This window comes from Protopterus annectens, chromosome 4.part0 (assembly GCF_019279795.1).
Source record: "Protopterus annectens isolate FY-2018-M chromosome 4.part0, PAN1.0, whole genome shotgun sequence".
NCBI lineage: Eukaryota > Metazoa > Chordata > Ceratodontiformes > Protopteridae > Protopterus > Protopterus annectens.
The window spans coordinates 260,202,470-260,230,459 of NC_056733.1; the positions used below are offsets into that span (position 1 = coordinate 260,202,470).

The 27,990-nt window shown below is 39.7% G+C and overlaps 1 protein-coding gene across 2 annotated transcripts in view; it reads right to left on the reverse strand.

Moving 5' to 3' along the window:
- The window catches only part of RNFT2 (ring finger protein, transmembrane 2), a 926,866-nt gene that overhangs the window by 290,040 nt on the left and 608,836 nt on the right, over positions 1 to 27,990 (reverse strand). For both annotated transcript variants that reach the window (XM_044068253.1, XM_044068252.1), the window contains exon 8: positions 24,521 to 24,586. In XM_044068253.1, the coding sequence (XP_043924188.1) occupies positions 24,521 to 24,586 (66 nt within the window). The remainder of the gene's footprint in view (positions 1 to 24,520; positions 24,587 to 27,990) is intronic.

Below are 27,990 nucleotides of genomic sequence, written 5' to 3' on the forward strand. Positions count from 1 at the left end.
CACTGCACAGATGTCGATGTTCTCCATTTTAAGGAGTGCCTCAAGTGAATGCATTTTGAGGTTTTGACTTCTAGCACTGAGTAGCATTACCCTCAGATTTTGCTTGCTTGTAACTGTTACGGTGGTGAATTTGTCATTTGAATCTTGCCTAAAAAAGGCACTATAGGGGTGGCAAGAGCATTAGCCAGTACCCAGAATCCCAAGGGCGACAGGTGCAGGCCATCTCTGGCAAAGCATCATGGTCTGTCGATCATGTCATCCCAGGCAGACAAATACTGGATCCCCTTAGAATGACACCAGAAGCTTAGCCAATTGTTGAAGTCAATCATTTTGTCCTTGTACTGTGGTATCATTCTGGGTGATGACAGGATGCTACTCAGGGCAAGGGTCATACCTGCTTGGGCTACAAGATCAGAGAGCTCCTCCATGTCTCTTTTCATGTAGTCTAGGGAGGTACGTCTCAGGTCATTCACACCAACATGGACAATGACAGAGTAATATTTGTACTTGTTGTGGAGTGACCTGAGTGCATGCGTTATGTGGCGGATCCTGCACCTGAAAGGCAACTGAAAGTAACTTTCTCCTTGTTTAGCCTGGTGAGTGGAACATCAGTGTGCCTGACTATAGTGTCACCTATGACGAGAGTGTTGGGTACGTTGTTATGCCTTATGGGCTGTGGTTGAGTGGCACATTGAGTTTGTGGGCTATGTGTCATTTGGGTTATGTTGGGGGGTAGAGGTTGCTTACGTTTCTGCTTTAGAGGTCTCTGCTGCTTGAGCAGATTTTTATTGAGAGCCTTGGTGAATGTAGGTGTATGTTTTGTGTTTCTATGTGTGTGTTTTGATGGTGTAGGTTTTGACAGACTATGTTATAAGTGTGGTGTGGTGCAAGTGTTTACCTTCTCCTCTTGACTGTCTAGTCCAGTCTTGGGTGAAGAGAGCTTTGCTTCCAGTTTGGCTATATAAGTGCATCTCTCACAGGTTGTAGTGTTGGGTGGTAGGAGGAGAGGGTTGTCTGTGTACATGAAGCAATTGCTGCATTGCCCCAAGATGCCCAGATTCATCAGATAGACAGGAGAAATCACCGGGAGCTGACCCTTAGACATGCCTGGATAGGTGCTTATTTATTAAGTACTAAAAACTGTTTTTCTCTAGACAAGTGAGAGAAGTTGAAAGCTGTGGTAATTTGTAGCTTATTTAGTGCTTACGAGTCCTGAACAAATGCTGAGCTCAAAGAAACAGATTTGAGTGCTAAAACTAAAAAAACTGGCTAGTTCTAAGGGAAAATTTGAAGAGCAGACTTTATAGCGCCGGGAATAGTTTAACCCTAACTAAGCGGTGATGCATAAAATGCATTTTTTTTTTAAATATAACAGTAGCAAATGAGCAAACTGATTTAAACAAATTAACCACTAAAAAGTTAAAAACTGAGCCCCGTTCGAGCAGACTTCGATCAGACAAGTTCTATCTGCACACTCCTGCCACTATGGTGCAGGGGAACCTTCTCCAAAAAAGATGGCCTGGATTAGTGCTCAAGTTATACAAACAAAGCTAGATTCAGCAGGTCTGAATTTAGTCTATGCTACAGCAAACAAGGCGTACCAATTTCAGAAAGAAACATTTCAAATAAGCAGGCACAATAAGCCTTTAACCAGAAACTCCCAGCTCAGAAGGGCAGAATCTACCCTCTCCTCCCACAAGAGTGCAGACCACACCTTCTTAATGTAAAATAACTGGCCCGAAGCCCAAGTGCTTAAACCAGAACTAATACACTTTTAGAATAAGAGACACTAAGCCTTCAATCAGCAACTCCCAACTTAGAGGGACGTAAGCTACCTGTCCTACCACAACAGTGCAGACTACAAACCTTCTTAATGTAAAACAACTGGTCTGAAGTCCAAGTGCTTCAACCAAAGGCTTAGAATAACAGTTGCAATTTAATCAGGCTACTAACAAGCAGTAATAAATGCAATTAAGTACTTTTAAGAACAAGCAGCAAAAGCAAAATAAAGTAATAAAGTAGGAAGAAACACATACACAGTAAAAGCAGATGAATAAAGTGCATTTTTTTTTATACAACAATAGAAAACAAGCAAACTGATTTAAACAAATTACCCAATTAACCAGTAAAAAAGCTCAGAACTAATTCATATGGAGTTACTGATATTGGTAACATCTAAATACTCTTGAAAGTTATTTGTTATTAGCTCTGTTGCTCCTACTACCTCTGGAACTATCTGGATGTCCATATTCCACATTGCTCTAGTGTATATATGCATGTCCTGATATTTTGTAACTTTATGGATTTCAGTCCTTAACACATTACAATCAATGGGTGAAGCTACTTCAGTATAATTGATGCTGTTTTTGCTCTCCTCTTTTCAACTACAATCTGATTTTCTTGCTTCTGATTGCTTAATTGTTGGTATTGAATGATCCCATGTGATCACCACTTCATTTTCATTAACTACATGGCTTATGTTTCCAATCAAACCTCTCAAATTCGTAGCACAAGAAATCTCGAGAAAGCCTAAAATAATGTGGGAAAAAGTCCCAAAATAGGGCCACATTTTAAATATTGCTCTTACAAACTTAGAAAGTTGCTGGAATAATAGGTTTTCCGTTAGTATGCAATTTCTGAAGGATATGAAGTCTGAAACTAAAATAATTGTCATTACTTAGTGACTTCAATTCTCGGTGATTTGCCATAAGACTACAAAATGTAAGAGGAACAGGCCAAAAATATGAGGCAAAAATCTGGACATTTGGTGAAAATCAGGACAGTTGAGAGGTATGTTTCCAATGTCTCAGCTACATCTAGGATATAAATGTATGCACGTAACCTCCATCTAGGATATAAATGTATGCACGTAACCTCCATCTAGGATATAAATGTGTGCACGTAACCTCCATCTAGGATATAAATGTGTGCACGTAACCTCCATCTAGGATATAAATGTATGCACGTAACCTCCATCTAGGATATAAATGTATGCACGTAACCTCCATCTAGGATATAAATGTATGCACGTAACCTCCATCTAGGATATAAATGTATGCACGTAACCTCCATCTAGGATATAAATGTATGCACGTAACCTCCATCTAGGATATAAATGTATGCACGTAACCTCCATCTAGGATATAAATGTATGCACGTAACCTCCATCTAGGATATAAATGTATGCACGTAACCTCCATCTAGGATATAAATGTATGCACGTAACCTCCATCTAGGATATAAATGTATGCACGTAACCTCCTTGCAGCATTATTGTGCCCTTTGGTATACAGACACTATCCAGACCCTCAGCCATAAGTGAACTGCAGCTTGCAAACAATGTGCATCTCCTTCTAGCTCTGTACTACAGAACTTACATTTTTCTGTATCCCTACCTTTCACTCTAAAAGCATGCAATTTCCAACAGCATTCTTTCAAGTTACTGTATAAAGCTTGTGTATTACAAGTCTTTGTATTTTAGAGAACTCACAAAAAACACAATTATAAATTTAATCATACCTTTACTGAAATAAACTTGTCATAACCCATTAAAAGTTTGATAACTCTGTGAGATGCTTTTAGATAACTCAGAAACTTGAATGACAGAACGTAAGTATTTCAATAAAGTTTCATACCTCGCAGTTCTCTTCACTCTCATTCATACTGAGAATCCAGGTCATCACTGACTGTGTCTCTGGCCTTGTTTCAGGTTATCTTCCTTTGCGGCCCTGGCCACAATGGTACTGGACAAGCACTTTCCTGGGTATCAAACTCCCACCTATGAAGTTCGTCTTGACTAGTCCCGAGTTCATCTCTCTGCAGTGAGAGGCAAATATTTGTGCTGTTTCTAGCTTCCATTCTTCTTTTTATAGGATAATTACTTTGGCTCCCTCACAGGCCATCTCATCACAAGGCAGATCTTTGTATTCTTTCTGACTTCACCTATGGACTACTTTATTGAATTATAGGTCTTTCAACTTCCAAATAATAACCCCCCCCCCCCCCCACTTAGACCACTGACCTGCTAATTTCCAGCAAAATCATCAAACTGAATCAGGAGACTCAGTCATTGTCCATGCTGGTGTGTATGACCTGAGACGTACCTCCCTGGACTACATGAAAAGAGACATAGAGGAGCTCTCTGAGCATGTAGCCCAGGCCGGTATGACCCTGACCTTGAGTAGCATCTTACCCTCACCAAGAATGATGCCACAATATGAAGACAAGATGATCAATTTCAACAACTGGCTTAAGTATTGGTGTCATTCAAAGGGGATCCAATGCCTGTCAGCCTGGGATGACATGCTCGACAAGCCACGATGCTTCGCTAGGGACGGCTTGCACCTGTCACCCCTGGGCTTCGGATACTGGCAAAGGCTCTTGCTACCTCCATAGTGCCGTTTTTAGGCAAGGCTCAAAAGACAAACCCACCTCCATAGGTATCACAAGGGATAAGAAACTAAGAGTAATGCTACTCAACGCCAGAAGTCTAAACCTCAAGATGCACGCACTCGAAACTCTCCTTAGCATGGAGAACATCGATATCTGTGCAGTAACAGAAACCTGGTTCAAGGCTCCCGAGAGCACCCCAGCACTACCAGGTTATACCTCATACCATGCTTTTCGGCCCCAAAACTTGGACCGAACCACAAAAGGAGGGGGAGTATCAATATTCGTCAAAGATACCCACTCCTCCAGGTTGGTGGCACAGCACGAAGCATCAGAGACTACCTATGTGCAACTAACAGTGGGTAAAACTGCCTTCCAGTTTATAGCCTGCTACAGACCACCCTCCCAAACCCAGGAACCCCACTCGGCCTTCCTGAGAACACTGGAAAATATGAAGGTCTCTCCAAACACCATTATATTGGGTGACTTCAACTACCCAAACATAGACTGGGAGCATTACTCTAGCTCCAACACCCTAACCCAAAGGTTCCTAGAATTTATAAACTCAAATGCTATGGAACAACTTGTTACCACTCCCACAAGAGGGGAAAACATACTGGACTTGATCATCACCAACATGGGGACTCTATGCACCAGACCAGAAGTGTATCCCTCATTGGTAAGATCAGACCATAAACTAATCTCACTGGATATTCACATCCCGACTCCATCCGCTGCCCTAAAAACCACAGTGAAAAACTTCTCTAATGCAAATTTCACACTCCTCAAAACCGTGGTGGAATCCTTCAAAGCCCCCGGGCCTGTGGAAAATATGGCCCAGACCGCAGAATCCTTTATAAACGCATTCTATGAACACCTTCAAGAATGCATGGATCATGCATAAAACCAAGTCCCAATCTTCCAAAGGCAGACTTCCTGTCTGCTGGAACCCAGCCATAAACAAACTATACAATAGAAGGAGAATGCTACTACATGATAGAGCAAAATCCCAAAAAGGGAAGGCATCTCTGATCAGTATTAGCAAAAAACTACGGGCACTCATAAAATCGTCTAAGGCCAGCTTCGAGAAAAAATTGGACAGGACACTAAGGGTAATCTCAAGGCTTTCTTTAGTTACGTTAGGAACCTGGGTGGGAATTCCCAGATATGCTCAGAATTAGTCCAAAATGACAAAAAATACACCAAACCCACACACATTGCCATCATCCTAGCTGACAGGTTCAGCGCAAACTCCCCCCCCCTCCACCAAAAGGGCAAATATCTATCCCAGCAGAGTGCTGCCCCCCGACATCTCAGATGCTCAGGTAAGAGCTGCCCTCTCCAAAGCAAAAAACACAGCATCAATGGGACCAGACGGTGTCCCGGGCTGCGTCCTACATGAACTCCAAGAAGAGCTAAACCCAAACATAAAACTATTGTTCAATCTCAGCCTTACTAGAGGATATGTACCCAAAGAGTGGCGTACAGCAACAGTGGTCCCTCTCCACAAAGGTGGTGCCTCAACGGATCCTGGAAACTATCGCCCCATAAGCCTGACTAGCTTGGTCTGCAAAGCTATGGAAAGGATCATCATGGACCTCATAAATAAAGATATTGGGGACCTACAGACACTGGATCCTACCCAGTTTGGCTTTGTTAAGGGCAGATCCTGCCTCTTAAACCTGGTTGATTTCTTTGAAACAGTCACTAAAGCCATTGACGAGGGGAAGGTGGTCTACAGCCTACCTGGACCTCGCAAAAGCCTTCGATACAATACCCCACTCGGGCATTATAGATAAGCTCACCAGCTTAAATATAAACCCCTACGTCACTAGATGGGTTGCAAACTGGCTCAAGGACAGAACCCACATGGTTAGAATTGCTGGAGCCATGTCAGACTTCAAACCAGTTACAAGTGGCGTCCCACAAGGCTCAGTCCTGGGACCTCTCTTGTTCGGTATATATTTCTTGGAGGTACAGGCCAACACAGAAGGACTGTGGCTGACCAAGTTTGCAGATGACTGCAAACTGGGCGCCATAATCGACACTCCAGCTGACACAAGCATCCTCCAAAAGGGCCTCATAGAAACAGACAACTGGTGCCAGAGCCATGGCCTCAAGCTAAATGCCAAAAAGTGTATACTCATCCCCATTTGGCAAAAACAAAGTGCCCACAAATTACCACATAGGTGGTAATCCAGTAAGTACAGAAGAAGTAATTAGGGACCTGGGGACCCAAGTTGATAGCAATCTCTCATTTGACAACCACGTGGCCAAAGTGGTTAGAAAAACATTTTATATAGCCCACCTAATCATGAAGGGATTCACATCTAGATCAGGGGAGGTCATCATGCCTCTTTACTCATCCCTCATCAGGCCCATAATTGAGTACAATGCCCCTTTTGGGACGTACCTTACCAGACACCTGCAGCAACTGGAAAGACCCCAAAAGTACCTCACCAACAGGCTCAAAGGGCTCAAACAGATGCCATATGCTGCCCGGTTAAAGAAACTCCAGCTCTACTCAGTGGCATACCGCCTGCTCAGAGACGATCTGTGCCTGACGTATAAAGCCATGTCCAACCTGGAATTAATGGACATGCTGCACCTCAGAAAATCCAAATCCCATCGAGCTACGCGCTCGGGAGACTTGAACCTCAGCACTGAAATAAATAGGACATGCTGGAGGGACAGATTCATAACCCAGAGGCTCCCTTCACTCTGGAATAAAATCCCATTCCAGGTTAAGCAGAGTCCCTCATTGACTCTCTTCAAGAGGAATCTTGATGAGTGGATGGGAGATCGTAGGTTTACCCTGGGTATCACTTCTGTGTCACTGTTAGACAGAGGCAAAGTATACTAACCTCGAAAAAGGGCATAGCAAAATTATTTTAAAATGGATGGCGAAAGCCAAACACACTCTGGCTAGGCTTATAAATGCCCTAGGGCAGATAGCCTAGTATGAACCTATGAACCTATGAGTGTAACTCAGACATTATCAGATTGCTGTCATCCAGAGTCACACCAGAATACAAGTGCCATAACAACATGGATCTTTCATCTAGCCACAATCCACTCAATGCTGCCTTAGCCTTTGTGACACTTCCTGGATTTTGAAATGATACAAAGCCAAATTTCCTAGAATGCAGTGTTTCTTAATATCAGACATGTGACTTTTGAAAGTTGATCATATTTGTCGAACACTCTTGCCAAGGCCTGTTTATCTGTGACATTGGCCAATCCTCCAACAAACCCTTTCCATCTGATGCAGTCTTTGACAAAGATCTTTCTTTGTTTGTCACCACTGGACATTTAAACAGCATAGTTTCTGAGCTTTGTTTGCCTTACACTTTTCTTCACTGGGGCTTTTTTCTCTTTCCCAGACTGATATGGAAGATTCAAAACAACCACCTTGACTCTCTTGCTTGGTTTTATTACATGCAATTTCTTTCCATGTGTATTGCAAGGCACCACTTTCACTTCTCTGGTGTGCCTTTAACTCTTCACTTCATTGTTCTCTTTGTTTTACTATATTCATTATTTTAATTTCTATGCATTCTTTACTTCAGGTTGCCTTGTTTTACTTGTACATCACTTCGCTACTGCCTTTGTTTTACTGAATTGTTTCAGTTTTACTGTATTCTTTACTTCAGTTTTCCTTGTTTTATTTGTTTCCTGTAGCTGTATTAACTGAACCTCACATTTCTTCAAGGTTCATAATACAGTTATCCCTCAGCTCATTCTCAACAGACATATTTTGAAAGAGATTCATTCTTTAAAATGCACTTCAAAGTGTTAACCTCTTTTCATTTCCATGAACAAATCTTTTTATTTTAAGCTGCAGTACACATTTCATTATTTTGAACTCTGCAACAAGGTTCTCTACTAGACATCTGTTGCCTTTTGTTTCTGAGAGCTAATACTTGCCTTTTATATTGAGTTACATGCCCACCACACAACGCATTATTCTTGTAGTGGACTCCCATTCCACATCTTGCATTTCTTTAACTCTGCACAAAGAAATGAGCTGCTAACACAATTCATGGGTTCATAGGTTCATAGGAGGTTACTAGGTTAGTGGCCCTACAGCCTTTAAAAGCCTAGCCATGTTAGTCCCAAGTATCCCCAATTGTTTTTTTTTTTGGTAGTTCACAGAACAAATTTATGAACAGAGTGAGTCTGTAATCAACACTGGCTACCCCTGTCCATTAGTGCCACCCCAGGGGTGAATTTTGGATCACCCATCCAATTATCTAGATTCCGTTTGAATAGGGTCATTGAGGATCTCCGTTTTATGTGAATAGGAAGTCTATTCCAGAGAACAGCAGTCTCTGGGAGACATACCTGTCTATCCAGCATGTTCTGTTAAATGTCACAGGCTACGTTGAGAACCCTAGACCAAATAACTCTTGTGCCATTTGACTGGTGGATGTACAGCATTTCCATTAGGGCAGGGTTGCAAACTGCCCTATAGGCTAGTCACAAGTCACCTCTCAGCAGCCTATAAAGTGACAGGGCTTGCCTGTCCATGTAGGTAATGATTTGGAGTCCCTGTATTTTCTTAGTGAGAAACCTCTGAGGTCTCTCCAGCTGCTGCAGGTGTCTGGTGTGGTACACACAAAAGAGTGCATTATACTCTATTAATGGTCTGATGAGGGCCAAGTACAGTGGAGTTATAACATCCCTTGACCTGGATGCTATGCCCTTGCTTATGAGTTGCACTACGTAGAAGGCTTTCGTTGCCACTATAGAAACTTGGTGGTCAAAGTTCAGATTGCTATCAACCTGTATTCTTAAGTATCGCACCACTGGTTTGAAACTCATGGGATTGCTGTCAATATTGTAATTTGTAGGGAATTCTGTTTTGCCACAGGAAATAATAATGCATTTTTTTGCATTTAGTTTTAGGCCATGGCTTTGGCACCAATCATTTGTTTGCATTAGCCCTTCTTGTAATATGTTGACATCATTGGGGGACTCAATGATTGCTCCCAGTCTGCAATCATCAGCAAACTTGGTAAGCCAAAGGCCATCTACTTTGGTCTGGACTTCTGAGAAATAGATGCCAAACAGTGAGGGGCCAAGCACAGACCCCCTTGTGGTACTCCACTGCTGACTGGTCTACTGGTGGAAGTGGAGTCACCAATTTTGACAGTGTGTGTTCTTTCGGTGAGCCAACTGGCTGCTCATCTAGTAAAGTAAGAGTTAATCCCTATCTGGGAGAGTTTCTCCATGATGCCAGAGTGGGGAATTGTTGAAACCCTTGGCAAGGTTGAGATAGGCTGTGTGCACTGTCTTACCTTCATCCATGGCTTTGGTGACATTCTCAAAAAAATCTACAAGGTTTAATGAGCATGATCTACCCTTAATGAAAACAAACTGGGTTGGCTCCAGCTTTTGGAGGTTGTCTACGTCTTTGTTGACAAGGTCCATGATAACTCTTTCCATGGCCTTGCAGATGAGGCTGGTTAAACTTATGGGTCTGTAACTCCCAGGGTTAGTTGATGGACCCCCTTTGTGAAGGGGGATTACTGTTGCTGTTCTCCATTCTGCAGGAACATAGGCAGTTCTCAAGCTATGATTAAAGAGAATGTCAAGTGGGCCTACTAGGTCTTGTTTTAGATTGCCTAGCAAACAACCTGGGATATTATCTGGTCCCACAGAGGTTGTGTTTTTGGCCTTGGCAAGCACAGAGGTGACCTGTTCTTAGAGATACTAGGCAGAGGGCTGATGTCAAGTTTGTTTTGGGATATGGTAGGTGGGGATGGGGGTTGAAGTTTGCACGGAATCCGTCAGCTAGCAGGTTGTCATTATCTTCTGGTGTAGTATGAGTGATCCCATCTACAACCAGTTCGGCACACAGCTGGACATTCCCTTTTAGACTTCAGATGTAGTTAAAAAATGCCTTATGATTATCCTTAGCTAGGGATGCAATTTTAGTTTTGTAATTTGCTTTAGAAGACTTTTCAAGATTTCTGATTTTCTCATTTAGGATTAGGAGGGAACTCTTGCTCTGCAGAGAGATATCTGTCTTGCTTTTGGACAACAGTTTCTTCTTGTTATATAATCTGTTTATACCTGAAGTCCACCACAGTGGATTGTATTTATGGGAAGACCTGTTTTTGATCCGGTCAGGTACAGCAGAGTTTATGCAGTTGCTTAAGTGTTTATAGAGGACATTTGTGTACACTTCTGCATAGTGATCACTGATGTCTGTGATTGCAGGTGGTATGAAGCTTTTTATACCATCACTTAGTAGGCTGTAGTTAGATTTGGTAAAGTTTTTTTTTTTTTTATAATTTTTGTTCCTGTGAGGGTGGCAGTTCCAGAAGTTACTTCAAATGAAACTGATTTGTGGACTGACCTAACCAGGGTGGGCATCATGCATGGGGAAGCACATTGACCACTCCATGTTGGTGAGTACTATGTGCAGGACATTAGAACCCCTAGTGGGGGTGCAGACCTTCTCTTGTTCCAGAGCATTTGTGTTAACAAAGTCCAGGAACCTCTGGGCAAGCATGTTCTTGCTTGTGTATGCCCCCTATTCTATGGAAGGATAGGGGAAATGCCCCATGACTGTGGTGTTGGGCTGCATGGTGAGGGATTCCAGTAAATTAAGGTAGGTGGTGTGCTTATCCTGATTCATGGTGAGGGATCTATAGCTAGCAATGATGTGGTATGGCACTTTCCCAACAGTTAATTGGGCATGGAGTAGTTTAACAGAGTCATGCTGTTTAACCAGTCTCTTTTAATGAAGATGGATACACCTCCACCTTTGGTTCTTTCATGCTCACTTTGAGGTCTGAACGTGTGGAAGGCATTGTAGCCTTGCATAGCTGGGGTGCTGTCAGTGGCCTTGAGCCATGTCTCGGTAACTGCACAGACGTCAGCATGCTCCAAGGTGAGGAGTGCTTCCAGGAAGTTCAGTTTCATGTTTAAACTCCTAGCATTAAGCAGCATGACCCCGAGTTTGTCTCAATTAAATTTTGTTACATTGGAAAATTTGTTGTTTTGACATTGCCTAAAAAGGAACTATAGAGGAAGCAAAGCCTTTTGCCAGTATCCAAAAGCCTAGAGGCAACAGGTACAGACCATCTGTAGCAAAGCGGTGAGGTCTGTCTAACATATTCTCCCAGGCTGACAGGTACTGGAAACTGCTGGACTGACACCAGAATCTGATCCAATTGTTGAAGTCAATATTTTTTTGTTTATATTGTGGCATCATCCTGAGTGGATACTGTTTAGAGTTAGGAACATACATGTCTGGGACACATAATCACAGAGTTCCGTCATGTCTCTCTTTATATAGTCCAGAGAGGTACATCTCAAGTCATTCACTGCAACACGGACTATGACAGAGTCATAACAGTACTTGCTGTTGAGTGACTTGAGTGCATGCATGATTTGTCAGATCCTGGCACCTGATACGCACCTGTCCGTGACCATCTCCTTGTCCCGTCTGTTGAGGGGGACAGCTGTGTGTCTCACTATAGAGTCACTTATGACCAAGACATTTGATGGGGTTTGCTTTAGGGGGTTATTTGTTGAGACACGGGTGTGTGTTGACATGTTTAGTGGTTTCTTTTTGCTTAGTGGTGAGTGTGGGAGGTGTGCATTTGGAAGGTCTCTCTTCTTTTGGTAGGCTTTTAATGAGTACCTATGCATATGTGTGTTTGTGTTTCATGACCTTATTTTGTGTGAGAGGTGAAGTTTGCGTGAGACGTGAAGCATGTGTGCTGACAACCTGTTTGATGTCTAGTCTGTTTTTACATGAGAGAATTGACTCCAGTTCCACGGTGTATTTGCATCTCTCAAATAGTGTGCTAGTTTGCATTAGGAGGTTGTCAGTATACATGAAGCAATTGCTACATTGTCTCAACATGCCCATATCAATCAAGCTGGCAGGAGAAATAATGGAAAATTGCCCATCCATTGTGGCAGGATTTTTCTGAATGTGGTATGTGGGAAGGAAGTGGGCTAGCTGGACTTAAGTCGCAAACAGCAAAAGTGAAGCAGTAATTGAATTAACTACAGTTAAAGTGCACTGCTGGCTTAAAATATACTTTTTCTTTTCTCTTGTAATCAGTGGATGCCTTGGATTTCTGGGCAGATGCATTCTAGACCTCTGGCTAAAGTTGCCAAACATAGAGTAGCTCCGGTAAACTGAGCATAAACCTGCGCAAACATGATGCTTATATACAGGCAAATTTAAACAGTTTTAACACAACTACCAATGTATCTCAAGTCACTGAGAAAGGATCAGTTTGGGGCTTTCCCAACAGAGCAGGCGACACACCTGTCTGACCATTTGAATATCAGGCATCGTAGTTTCCATGTTGGAGTGAATGACTTGAGATGTACCTCTCTGAACTATATGGAGAGAGACATGATGGAACTCTCTGATTATGTGTCTCAGACAGGTATGTTCCTAGTCCTAATGGGAAAGCCCCAAACTGATCCTTCCTCCAGCAAACCCCAACTTAGATGGGTCCTGAGCTACACACTTCTGCCACAAGGATGCAGAGAGACCCTCTTAATGTAAGATGACTGGTTTTAGAGCACAGTGGTACAACACAGTCAAGATTCAGTGGGTCTGAATCTAGCCTGTGCTATGTAAGGCAAGGAAACACAATTTCTAGATGGGAAGGAGTAAGGGAAAGTCACATAAAGGTCAAAGTGAGAGTGTTTAGTAGTATACTACTAGATGACCTGGTACCATGCACAAACTGGCAGCTATTCAAGCAGGTGTGAACAGTGGGAGACTGATATCCTCTTCTGCTGTGGTCTCCTTTCCACATCAGAAGCCATCTATATGCAGTACCTTGAATTTAGCACCATGCCAATATATGCATATCCTTTGATAATTGTTGCTCATTTGTCACTTGAGCTAATACCCTTTTCAAACTCACAGTGCCTCTTGTCTTATCCTCACTCCCTCCAAAATGCATACTTTTGCTTACACACTTTTTGGTTAAAGACACACCTTTGTAACTCAGAAAACTATGCATTTATCACTTTTACAGAAGGTACATGCACAAGTTATGCCTCTTACATCTTTATATTATGAGCATGTATGTCTTCTACGCAGCTTAATTAATTTTGAGTCAAGGTTTCTTTTATGCACTTCAGACTCTGTTTGAACCACAGATTTTATTTTTGTCCCAAACTTGTTTAGCAAGTTCAAATAGACTTTAACTACATACTTATGCACATCTGTGTCACCTTGTTCAAACTTCCTTTTGAGCAAGATTTCTAACTCTGTGTCTGTTTTACTGTTCAGCTGTTTAAGGTTATCTTAGCCCTTTCTGACCTTTTGAATATCAGGCATCGTACTTTCTATATTTATCAGTTCTCTTTTAATTGTGCATGCATTTGTATGAGCATATCAACTATCATTTCAGTTCTTACTCTGCTTTGTGGCAGCATCTCCTGGTGGTTGCTTAGTTAAAACATTTTGTATCGCCTTTTGTATACCAGCGATTTCCCTTGAAACCCTACATGCTCCAAAATCACAGAACCAAGCCTCTTTACCAGACCATGAACCAAGTCAGAGATAGTTTCAGCACTTAAATTCTGCACAGCCAACATCATCACAGAGAACTTCATACTGCTATACTGTTCTGTCCTCTTTCAGAGTGAGGATTTAGTAACTCAAAGTCAGTTTGCAATGCTTGCCATATTTTCTCCTCATCATTTTTTAAATCATGACTTTACTGAAATCAATTTATCACAGCAATACACTAGTTTAATAACTCTTTGAAACATTTTTAAATAATTCTCAAACTTAAATGACAGAACTTAAATAGTTCATAAAAATTCAAGAGTCCACAGTTGTCCTCAGTCTCATTTATACTAATTGTCCACACTTTTTTCTACAGCCTTGATTTTAGTTATAACTGCAGTGGACAGGCCCTTGTCTGGGTATCGGTTTCCACCCTGTATGACTACTCTGAACCAAGCCACTGCCTGTATCCATCTGTAAGCCATGTGTGTATCTGAGACAGAGACAGCTTCCATTCTCTTTTGATAGCAGTTACTTTGGCTCCATCTACAGGCCACGTTATTACATGTCTCATCTCCCCACTCTGTGGCTCCATCTAGGGACCATTTTATTGAATAAGAGGTCCCCTACTTCCTCTATATCACCATAAATTTGTTTTCAAATTATTCTCCTGATGGTGTTACTCAATTTTTTGTGAACCATCTTCACTACTGATATCCTGTTTTAATTCCTCCACGACTTAAGTATGAGCCTGTTTTAAAAAATTAACCTCATTACATTTTTTGGCTGTTTTTCTGCCTCTGCTGCCTGCTGATCATCAGCCCCTTCTTGACCAGTTGTCCCATCTGTTACCTATCACAGGACAAGGATCAACCAGGTAGGGCCATAAATTAATCAAGGGTGGTTCAGAATTCGTCTATGCCCTACATCCCCATGCACAATTGGCTCATAAGGGAATGGGCAAGAACTGAGCTGACCACGCTGGTCACCACCTGTCTTCTATAAAGGGTGCTGCCAGCAATCAGTCCTGCCCTCTCATCCTGAAGCAGAGGTGGTACTTTCCCTAGGCTCCACTGAAGCAGTCACACCACCCTATGTGTTCATTGAGCACCTGCATCCCTCCATCCCTACTGAGAGAGTCAAACTGGCTATTACTGTTCACTGCTCTCTTTCTCTGTCTGACTCCTCCAGTGCTGGAGCTATTAAATGGACTCAAGTTACCTGGGTCAAAGTCTGGGGTCCACCCCTCGCTGCTATGGTGCCAAGAAACTAACTTTATTACTGATATAATGCTTTTTTATTACTGATATAATGCTTAAGTTCTTTTGTCACTTCTTGAACATGTATTTAATGAGCCATCTCACTGGGGCATTGTTTGCAACTGGAGTTCCAGTTCAAATCATTTACTTCTCAGTTGGACTAACAGTATAGTTTCAGTTTGCCACCTTTCTGTATTAGTGACCTGCTTTATTCTCAATACAATCCAGTTTTCTGCCATGTTCTTTTCTTTCTTTTTTTTTTTTGTAATATTTACTGGGAGTCTTTGCCTAAATATAACTTCAGATATCTTTCACTCTGCTGCAAGCATATTAATGAATACAGCTTTCTTTCTGGATATAAACTGCATTATATTAAATCCTCCTTCTCTTTTTGATTCCACACTTTTCTCCTTTGGATTTTATATACTTCTGGGGCATTTTACTCTAGCAAGCACCCCTAGTGTTTCTTTACTTTGATTTAAAATGACTAATGACCTTAATTTCACTTCCATGATTCTTAACATACTTTCAGCTGCAATGATTTTTCTGCGTTCTATTCTTCTCACATTCTTGATATGCATCTTGCCATGAAGAATTCTGGATTCATGGCATGACATTAGTAACGCATTATTTCTTTCTCATCTCTGTTTCCACCTGACCATTTCTAAGCCTCTTGTCTGGCTAATCAGTTTCTTAAACTTTTTATGGACTAATATTTTCTGTTGCCACATTATGATCCCCCAAGATCAAGACCTAAAACTGTGGTAAGATTTCTGTCATCCTTAAGAGGATATAAAAGAAAACTCCGCCCTCTCCTACAGTTTAACTCTATCTTTAGGTTTCTTTTCTCCCTACGGTATGGTTCCAGCATTGTGTAGGTACCAGAAACCTGCTTGTACTTTTCAAACTTTTATTTCCTTGCACTGGTGTCAAAGGAAGGGAAAGCCCACCTTCTTTTTGTTTAAGCTTAACTTCTCACATACTTTGCAGAGGATTTTGTCTCCACCTGCGTGACATATCATAGACACAGTTTAATCTGTAGTTTACCCTGTCATGTACTGCTGTCAATCTTAGATGGGCAATTAATCCTGCTAATGTCAGGAACACAGCAACTGATATAAAAAAAAAAAAACAGACAGCTGTGGAAATGTTTTCCATTGTTTTTACTGCAGACAGGAGGAGAACTTAACACTCCCCTTTCATAGCAAAACAAAGCAATTAAATCAGTCAGGGGTTTAAGCACAATTGTCAACTCTTTTGACAAACTTACATAAGCAGCAGCAACACAGCTTTAAATGTTGGTTATTTATAATAGTTTATATGTTAAGATAACTTAAATGTAGTATCAAAGATTTCTGTGACATTTAGAGAAAAGTCAGAAAATATTTTTTCTTGTAAAGTATCAATCCATTTACCATTTTCAAGCTGCCCCTCCCACACATAGGCCAGAACTGCAGAAAGAGAGGCAAGTGGCAAGCCTGTCAAATAGGTGCACTGATACTGTTCGTAAAAAGGTCTTTTATGCTTTTTGTGACATCCTTCCAGAGAGGGATGCGTATCTGGTACATGCAGATCCATTGTAAGAGATTCCCACTGACTTTGAGTCGGTCGTTACATTGTTAGAGTGCATAAGCATTTTGTAGTCCATAAAGGAAATGTGACAATTGATGGCAACCATAATATACATCTAAATTTACTTTAACATACACTTACTATGTGCTCTTGCATTAAAACACTAAGAAAAGGAAATCAGAAGCACTTAAATGTACACACACACACACACACACACACACACACACACACACACACACACACACACACACAGTCAGATGTGCATTTCAACACAATACTGCATATGGTACACCCACATACATTAAACACACACACACACACACACACACACACACACACACACACACACACACACACACGTATATATAAATCCATGTGTATGTGTAGGCACATATGCAGTTACACAAAATTTCCATTTTGATTTGTTTTTCTTGAAAGGACATGAAGTACACACAGGCATATAATCTAGTTCTCCGTTTTTTATATAAATATATATGCATACACACACAGACACACAGACATACACACACACACACACACACACACACACACACACACACACAGACACGTTTTTGTACACATGCACTTTATAGACATACACATATACACAAACACATACACACACACACTATATATATATATATATATATATATAGAGAGAGAGAGAGAGAGAAAGAGAGTGTATGTGCATGTATGTGTGTGTGTGTGCGTGCGCACACATGCAGTATGGGTGCATACAGTTCATTATTTACAATAGACAACACAGAATTAAGTATTATTAAAGTACACATTCTAGTAATTGTTGCTTAATGTTTTACTTGGTCACTGTCACACATTGGCTATGTGTTTGCACATGCAGTCTTGATCAATGCCTTTATGCAAGTATTTTTTTTTCTTTGTATTGCTAAGTGCATTTAATACTTGTTATTATCTTTGCCAATGTAGCCCAAGTCATGACTGTAAAGGGTCCTGGGACCAGTTAACTTTCCAGGTTACCAAAGTATAAATAAATATGAAATAGAAATAATTAAGAAACTAGTAAAGCACATTTTAATTCTGCATTATTCATAAGAGAGGAAAAAACCTTCCCACTGAAAGCACTGGGAAGTAGCAGACAGACTTTGTTTGGAGTCCTACTACTTATCATGATACAGCAAAGATCATTTCTGCAGTGGGAGTTTTCACACCTCAGCATGAGAGTGTGAGAGAAGGTCTATCAATTCTTTGACTACAAAAGACTCCCTTTACAAAAGCCTGTTATTTACCTAGCTAACAGCTATTTACACAACTGGGCCAGCCTTAGGCATAGGTGACATCCTAGGGCACTGTACAGGCCAGACTTGTAATGGGGGCAATTTGTATTTATTTATTTATTTAATTTTACTTATGTTATGTGTTCAAAGGGTGCCTGAACCATAGGGGCTATACTCACTGTTTTGAATGGTCCCACACGTTTACTCAATCACAACATCATGTCCTGTTCTTCCAGTCGTGTGTGTGTGTGTGTGTGTGTGTGTGTGTGTGTGTGTGTGTGTATGTGTATGTGTGTGTGTGTGTGTGTGTGTGTGTGTGTGTGTGTGTGTGTGTGTGTGTGTGTGTGTGTGTGTGTAAAATGCCCCAGATATGTATACCTGGTGGTAAGTGTTACTCAGGCTGAAATCCTCTACCTTATGTACAAGAAGCAAGAGCCTGAATTCCCTACCCATACCACTACTTGTGATGCAAGGAGTTGAGTCCATAGCTTTCAAATGGACAGATTTTCACAGAATGTCTGTAATGTTTGGCTCATACTTTTGGTCTGTTCATCTTAAAATTTGTGGTTTTCTGGCAAATCAGTGAGAACTGAATTCACTAAATAATGATAGCCATTTAAGTTTCAGTCTTCCTGTCTTTCAGGAAATGCATGGTAACACAAATCATTTTATTCTAGCATCTTTCTAAGTTTATATAAGCAATGTTTAAAATGTGTCCCTGTTTTTGGGCCTTTGTCCCCCGCAATAATACATTTTGGCTTTTGCCAGATTTCTTGTGCGGCAATGTTGAGAGCTATAGTGGAGTGTCAAGTAGATTTTACTAGGAGCTGAGTGCTTCAGGGCAAGAAAAGTTTAGTGCTGCTTATGCCAAGTCTGTGTGCATTGCTAGTAGCACAGCAGGTAGTATACTTGCTTTTGATGCAGAAGGCTGTGGGTTCTACTCCCACAGTATGTACATGGATTGCTGATACTGTACTGTGTTGTACTTTAAAGGGGGTGGATGCTGCAGTCCTGAGAATGTCCTGCTTTGGAGGAGATACCTAATAACTATGAACCTGTTGTTAGTTTGCCATCCATTCCCTATTGCAATATTACTATCATTTTTTTAATGTAACACAGGCAGTTTATTCTTCAAGGGCAATAGGCACATTTTTGCAGATGAAACAATAAAGTATAAAGCTGGGTGCTAACAAAAACCTCTTCATTAGTTACAGATATCTTTACTGTGGAATTATTTAGATGGCTTTTACTTCTATAGAGATTGTCATATTTACTGATATTGCTGGATTGTAATGACAGAAGTCTGAGTAGACTTTTATGATGGAAATGTTCTGAATTGGGCAGTTTTGTCATTATTGGTTCATACATTTTGTTTCATTGTTTATTAAAAGAATGTTTAAAACTGCAAATTTAAAACTTTAAAACACATTCTAACAAGTTTGCTGTATTGTACAATGAATATAATTTAATGCAATCAGGAAAGTGAATCAAAGAATAAATACATGTATGAATGGCCCTAAAAATGTGTGCAAGGAGCCTATGGTTTCAAAACAGCCCAAACGTAAACCTAATCCTCCACTGGCCAGATAACTTTTCTATGAATTTGGGTTTTCATGCCGTTTCAATGAATGTAAGTTTTTCCATTTCAATGAATGTGAGTTTCAAGGGCACAGAAGTTTACTGCTCATGGTAAATCTGTTTTCATTACAAGGCTGTATTGTTTGTTTAGCAAATGGCTGTCTGTTTGTGCTATTTTATTCAATATCTGTAATCATTGTAGAAGCAAATAAGAGAACAGTATGCACACTGATAGATTTGAACAGTATGAATGGCGACTGGTGAGAAATAGCTAAATAATGGAACACTGGAATGGCTGAGGAGGGGGCTGCTGTTTGCGGGAGTAGGGGGTTACTCAGGAGGGGCTGCTCTGGGGGGCGCTGGCCTATCACCCTGCCTAGGGCCCTATTTGACCATGATCTGGCTATGGTATTTAAAGTAGGAAATATGTATGCAAAGGTAGTTGCAGTTTAACTACATTCCAAGTTTTTCTTCCTATGTATTTAAATAATTTAAGGAAATGACTGAAGTGGCTTTGTTGGGAAGTGACCTACCTGGGGGTGTGGCTCAAATATGGGTGTTTCATGAGTATGATGTGGGTAGGGCTTAAGTGGTGCCACAGCACTACTTTGCCTAGGGCGCCATTTCGGCTAAGGCCAGCCCTGGATATTTATTTATATCACAGAACAAGCTCTGACAAACACATAAATGAGGCTCAGTCAGGGAAATAGCACTGTTACAGAAGATGTGTTTAGACAGGTTCTACTTCAAAACCTCGAAAACTCATAACATCTCATTTCAAAACAGCGAGACCATAACATCGAAAATTCAAAACATCTAAAATTCATAACATCGAAAACTCAAAACACTGAAACTTTGCATCACAACATCAAAAACTACAAAGCACATATAAATAACATCCCATCCACCTGTAACAACACCAAATGAACACATACACTTTTTACTATGTTTCTGAAGGGGGGCAAGCCCCCCCTGCACCCCCCCATGCAGGGGGCTCTACCCACCCCCCCCCCGTAAATTAAATATACCGACTCCGAGATCACACTACAGTGGGAAAAAGTTAACTTCCTAACCCCACTGTATCGCAATCGCCATAAAGAATGTACACATAATGTCAAAATCACTTACCTGTACGGCCTAAAACACGTACAGAGTAGCAAAATAAACAGTATATAAATACTATAAATTCCTACACTATATAAACAATAACTATAGAAGTAAAAACAACAACATCTTATAGTGATACCACAGGATTAACAGAATAAACTATAACATTTACATGTTTGATACTGCACTCCTCAATGTTATACATTTTCAATGTTATGAAATTCGATGTTATGAGTTTTAGATGTTCTGAATTTTCAATGTTATGGTCTTGCTGTTTTGAAATTAGATGTTATGAGTTTTCGATGTTTTGAAGTAGAACCGTTTAGATGACAGTGCGTCATAGTTTTGCCACTCTATCTTAATGGCATGAGAAAACAGTACCACTTCCTTATTTCTAGCATGACTCTAATATAAAGAGGACTTGAAATGTATTCTGAGAAGAAGGAATGAAAGCAAGATAAGAAGATCACATTATCAAGGCAGGCCCCATCACCCACCATTTTGATGGAAACACATTAAGATTGTAAAAGAAGAACTTGGGTGTGATTTTGAGGCATTAAACTAGCTCAAAAACAAAGATACAATGACAAAAATATGTTTTTTTAAGTTCTAAGTTGTAGTTTTCCTTTAACAGTAGCTGTTGTTCCAGCCTGCTTCTATTGCCTTTGCCAGTGCTGAGTGCCTTTTTATTTTTCTCTTTTTCCATGAAATCTACAATTGTGTGTATATCAGTTTTCCTTTGGAAAGATTAATATATACATATGGTTTACTATTAAAATGTTGAAAATAAAAAAGTACATACCTACCTAATTGAACTGACAAACCGAATTTGGCAATATCGCTTTAACGAAATGTTGAAGATCAACTCCATGACGTCCACGTTCGACCAAATTTGGAATGTCAGTAGGTAATGTCTGATCCTCAGGCAATTGTGCTGAAGCTGCTGTACAAATTGTATGTCTACAGCACAAGTGTTTACAGTTTTGCAGGGGGACAAGCCCCCCTGCACTCCCCAAGTGGGGGGCTGAAACCCCCCACACCCCCTGCAAATTATACATTCCAACTCCGATCATCACTGTAATGTGATCAGTTATCAGAACGCTGAATGCCCATTAGTGAATGTACACTACCATTCGCTAATGCGCATTCGAACATTTGCAGAATGACATTATGGAAACTGGAAAAGATGCATTCGTCCATTCCAGTTTTGCATAAGTGCTGTTCCATATTTTGATAGTAAACCTAGATATATATATATATATATATATATATATATATATGGGTCTACCTGACATTGCCGACAGTCCAGAATGCCGATAACCATATGGCCGACACCATATGATCGACATGCGGATTGCCAACAATGGGAAATCACCATCACACTATAGTGATAGCAGTTGAAAGGGAAGTTTATGTTGTTTTTTTATGATTTTATTGTGTTGTCGAGATTTTGGTGTCGGTGATGTGGTGTTGGCAATGTCTTTGTCGGTGTTTTGCGGTTTCGGTGTTTTCAGGTAGATATATAAAAACTCAAAAAGCGCAATCCATTTCACTGAAAAATCTTTTCACAGAAAAGTATAGAAGTACATAGAAAGTATGTGATGGTGTCATTTCTTATTATAGGAGTTATTAGGGAAATCAGTCTAGTAGAGTATGTGTGGATTGCAATGGTGTAGCCCCAGATCTGTAGATGGCTGTGTTTACTCTCCAGCACTGTTTCACTTTGTCTGGTGTTTATTTTTTCTGTTTTTCCATGGTTATGTAACCATGGAGTTAGTACATATAAGTAAAGGGGGATGCAGCCCCCCGCCCCACAAACGTGTTTAGAATACATTTATTTTGGAGAAAGTTATTCTAGGTTTGGCCTTTTAGATATATATATATATATATATATATATATGAAAATATATATGTATATATATATATATTTATATATATATATATATATATATATATAATATATATATACATACACACACACAGATATATATATATATATATATATATATATATATATATATATATATATATATATATATATATATGCCTTTTTCTTTAAGTATTTCTGACATTTTTTTGGTAAATGGATCCAGTATCTGCAAAATACTGCTACATCTATCTGCATGCATGTCTTGTATCTTTATGTCTACGTGTAAACTTCTGCCAGTGTCACTGTTTACTCTAAAACTATAATTAGTAACTAGAGGAAAGTGTGTTTCACCCCAAGCATCTTCTGTTAACAGGCATTTACCTAGTAGGACTAAGCGTAACAATTAAATGACAGGTGAGCTTCTCCTGCAGCTTAAATTCTGTGCTTTGTGCACATTCAAATTATATTGATTTATAGCTGATTCAGTTCTGCAGCAGATAGATACCTTATGTTCAGCGTAATTTCCCACAGCTAAGGCCATAAATCTGACCAATAATTTTCTGTTCTGTTTTTAGGGTCCAAATAAAGGAAGTACCCCTACTTGTGGTAAAAGATAAATCCCTACATAAGGCTGCCAAAGTGAAACAATGGATACAATATCATAAACTAGTAATAAAAGCAAAGTTTGTCTGGTTCTGTGCACAGAGGGATGAAACACTGACTGTCATCCAAGCAAAAAGGGTATGATTAGCGGTTCTGGCACTGGAGCAGCCAGATGGAGAGGGGGCAGTGAAGGGATTGTGTCCACTTGCCTCTTCTGAGAAATGGGTGGGGTTGCCTGCACCTAAAGGCACACAGAGCAGTGTGGTTTCCCTGGTGGAGACTGAAGAGACCACTGCCTATGCTTGGGGAGGGGTGAAGCACAGGACTATTTGGAAGTAATGCCCCTTGCGGAAGTGAGGAACATCCTCTGTAGAAAGCCATTGCATGTTCCATCACTGGTGCCTCATAGAATGCATGCTTAGTTAAAACAAGGGAGGAAAAAAATGTGAACCATCCCTGATGGCTGCCTGGATGACAACCCATCACTACCAGATCTTGTTTGGTAGACAGCGAACGGCCTAATTGTCCAAGAAAAGATGTGATGGTCAGTATTCCATAACAAAAAAAAAATCAAAGCTTGCATGCACTATTTACTGGTTATTTTCTGATAAATAACCGACAATTATGGAATGGTTGTGAGTCAGACATCACGTCTCCAGTCATCTCTCTATCCCTCTGTTTATTCATCCATCTGGCTACATATCCATTCTGACAAGATTATGGATAAAAGTGGGAAAAATAGTGCACCTTTGCAGAGCAGCTAAGTTAATTTTTCATGAGAGTGAGAAAGAAGCCAGACAGATAATTAGGATTTCAGAAAAGAGCTATTTCCCCTCTGAGGTGAGAGGAGTTAGGTGAGATGGTGTGGGCAGGTACTGAGGTCGACCTTTGTGTCCTCTGTGCAATGTAAACCAGACATAGCCAAGTGGCATGATGATCTGTGTCATATTCAGGACGTTTGAGGGATTCTATCTATAAAACATTCTTGGGAATCCCACAGGATGAGCTGAAGACTGTTGCAAAGGATAGGGATATAAATGCACCCTGCTCGGCCATCTTCCACTGTAACCCTCACCAGTATTCGTGGTTTAATTAGAAAAAACAGATGTCAGCAAATATAAAGCCCATTTTCAAAGTATAAATTAACCCAAAAAATGAACTAAAGTATAACCTGAAGTTTAATTTATTTTGATAAAATAATTCAATTATATCCCTTAAGTATAACTTTACTTTCACCATTTCTTCATAGTACAGGACATAAGTTGCACAAGTAACTATGTCAAATCAGAAAAAGGTCAAGATACTGTAGAAAAGCACTCCTATAGAAGGGGAAATACAGGGCAGAATCACCCCTTTTCCTCTTCCATGTAAGAAATCTGAGCCTTACCTGTGAACTGCAAAGTATTTTCACTGCTTTTCTTACACCTTCAATACGGCCACAGATATCAAATGACTGGAAAACAGAAGAAAACATATATAGACATTAAAAACATGCAGACATTAAAAGGACTAGTGCTGGCTATAAATGGATTTTCTAACAAAACATATGTATCAACAATAAATAATCAACTCATCATAGTAACAAACTATAGACAGACTGGAAGGTTCCCTGACTCTACTTCCTCATCTACAGCAAAAACAGATGTCACTGAAAACCACTGCTTCAAAATAGATAATAAAGGGCATTGTGAAGGGTCTCATATCAAACCCCCAAAATTGCAAACTTTGAATCTGACAAACTTTTAAATTCAGAAAAATGGGGAAGCAAACAGGTAAGATAAGTCGGAGTTTTCCTGAACCTCAGTGTGGCACTGGTGAGATGAATTCCAGTTAGCTATGTGTGAATCTGTACATACTGATAAATTTAATCTATGCCACTTGTCTCAGAGCTAAAGAACATATACATGCATATTAGTGACTTTTTAAAACTTAGTCATATTTTTTACTGCTCTAGTACTGCACTAAACAGTTGTGACTAAGCACAAACAGATCAGTCCAGTCACTGGCTCAACAGCTAAAGCACTCACTTTTGATAAAATGCAAGTGAGTTTTATTCTCAAACCAGTTGCTTGGATTCACTTTCTAATATGCTGGCAGTGCAGATAAAAAGAGGTGCCTTTCAGATAACACATTAAATTGAGATCCCATCTGCGCTAGTTAGTAGTAGCTCTGTGGACCTTATTGAAAAAAGTACCCTGGCCAAACATCCCTATGTCAGTATAATTACCAGCTTGGGTATCTTCTGAAAATAGACCACAGGCCTATAAGTAACACAGTCAACAAAACACACACACAGACAGACAGACAGACAGACACACACACACACACACACACACACACACACACACACACAGCACTGAGTGAGAAAGATTACATTTAGATGGTATTAACTGGTGGTACTGTGAGTGTTTTTCAAACTAGATGTAAGACTTTTTCTGATGCACAGGAAGTCAAGGAATAATAAGACAGAATGAATGAAAAGATCACAAAGTGAATGGGCTAGAGAAAGCTACAAAACGTGGCAACAAAATGAAAAGGGCACGAAAGCTTCTAGCACGGAATAAATTAAAATAATTTAAAAGATCTCTGTAAAATGAGAACAGAGGAACTTTTAAAGCACGCATTCTGCAAAAACACAAAGCTGCAAGCTGTACAAATAAAAATTCTGGGTGACTCTAGAATACATAGGATTATAGGATCATAGGAGATTAGTAGGCAATGGAAGTCATTTTAAGCCTAACCGTTTCATCTCAATGTAATACCATAGAAATGTTAGTCAATACCCAAGATTGCATTTAGTGATGACTGCCCATGTCCAGGAGGGTTGTGGGCTCTATCCCAGTAAGAATTTACAGTGCCCCATCCACTTATCCAAGTTCCTCTTGAACAGTGTCATAGAGGTGCTCTGTTTCACAAGAATTGGTAGCCTGTTCCAAAGACATGGCCGTCACTGGGAGATAAATCTGCTCCTCCAGCATGTCCTATTTAAGTGGCAGGCCATATTTAGGTCCCTGGAATGCGTAACCCTAGCCCCGTCTGATTTATGGGCATGTAACAAATTCATTAGGTTTGGATCATGGATTGCTCTGTAGGCCAGGCATAAGTCTCCCCTAAGAAGTCTATATGATATGGAGTATAGTGACAGGGACTTTAGTTGGTCTGTGTAAGGCACACGCTGGAGACCCTTGATCTTCTTTGTTAGAAACCTCGAGGTCTCTCTAATTGCTGCAGGTGCTTAGTACAGTACATGCCAAATGGGGTGTTATACTCAATTATGGGCCGAATAAGTGCTGAGTATAGGGGGGTTATAACTTCTATTGCTCTCAATGTGATGCCTTTACTAATCAAGTGTGCTATGTAGAAAGCTTTCCTTACTACCGTAGACACATGGTGGTTGAAGTTAAGGCTGCAGTCAACTTGTGATCCCAGATCATTTACCACTTCATGGGTACTTAAGGTATTGTTGTTGATTTGATAGTGTGAAGTGACATTGTTTGTGCTGAAGGGAATGATGATACATTTATTAAAGCAACACCAACACCACGAACACAGAAACTGCTATTCAGCACAAATATAGGAAAACCACAAAACGAAAGCCAGATAAGAAAGTTTATTTCTCTAGCGCCTCGGCCACAATAAGCCTTCAAGGAGTAATGCATAACATTATCTAAAACCTTATATAGTCCCAGCTCCATCAATAAAACAATTATCAATTAAACAATTAAAATATTTATTGAAACAAACTTTAAAGTGACATCCATTAAATTCATATAACACATTTCCAGCAACATTCTGCATTTAAACCCTTTGGAGTTAATGTATCAAATTTCAAAATAAACATTGTTTCTTTTCTTAAAAGCTTTAATCTACACATTTCTTCATCTAGATATTTCATATCTACCTGTTCTAAAATGGTAGCTTTTAAGTTTTCTATACTTCCATCATGGTATTTATTAAAATGAAGAGCCAAAGGGCTCTCCATTTTATTTGCCCTTATATCTCTCAAATGTTCTAATAGGCGTGTTTTAAACATTCTCTTTGTTTGCCCAATATAAAACATATTGCAAGTACATTTGATAGCATAAATAACTCCTTCTGTACGACAATTAAATACTCCATTTGATTCAAATCTAATATTATTTATATATAAAAATGAATTCACTATATATGAACATCCTATACATTTGCCACATGGCTTAGTGCCCTTAATATGGATCTGCTGATTTAACTGAACTCCTGGTCTTTGAAATTTAGTATACACAACCATATCTTTGATACTTCTTCCTCTCCTATATGAGAAAATTAATTTTTTTCGTGTCAATTTATCTAATTCTTTAAAACTTTTTAAAAATTCCCAAATATGAGAAATATAATATTTAATATTGTCACTTAATACATTATACTTAGAAACAAAAAATAAATTATCTACTTTATCATCCTTACTAACATTATTCCTATTTAGCACTTTCTTATTCTTATATCTAACATTTAATATATTCTGTTCACTTTTATTAATAATATTTTCATCAAATTTTCTAGTTTTAAACATCAATTTTGTAAGTTCTAATTCTTTTCTAAATATACAGTCTTCATTACAGAGTCTGGAGATTCTCAAAAATTCTCCAAAGGGTAAAGACTCCAAAGTATGTTTAGGATGACAACTATTTCCCATCATAAAATTATTTACTATTCCAAATTTCCTATGTATGCTAGTGCTAATATTTTTACCTATGACTCCAAGCAAATTAATATCCAAGAAAGAGACTCGATTACCAACTTGTAAACCATCAAAATTTATACCAAACCTATTTACCTGAATGTCTTCTACAAAACTGGATACCAAGTCTCTACCACCTT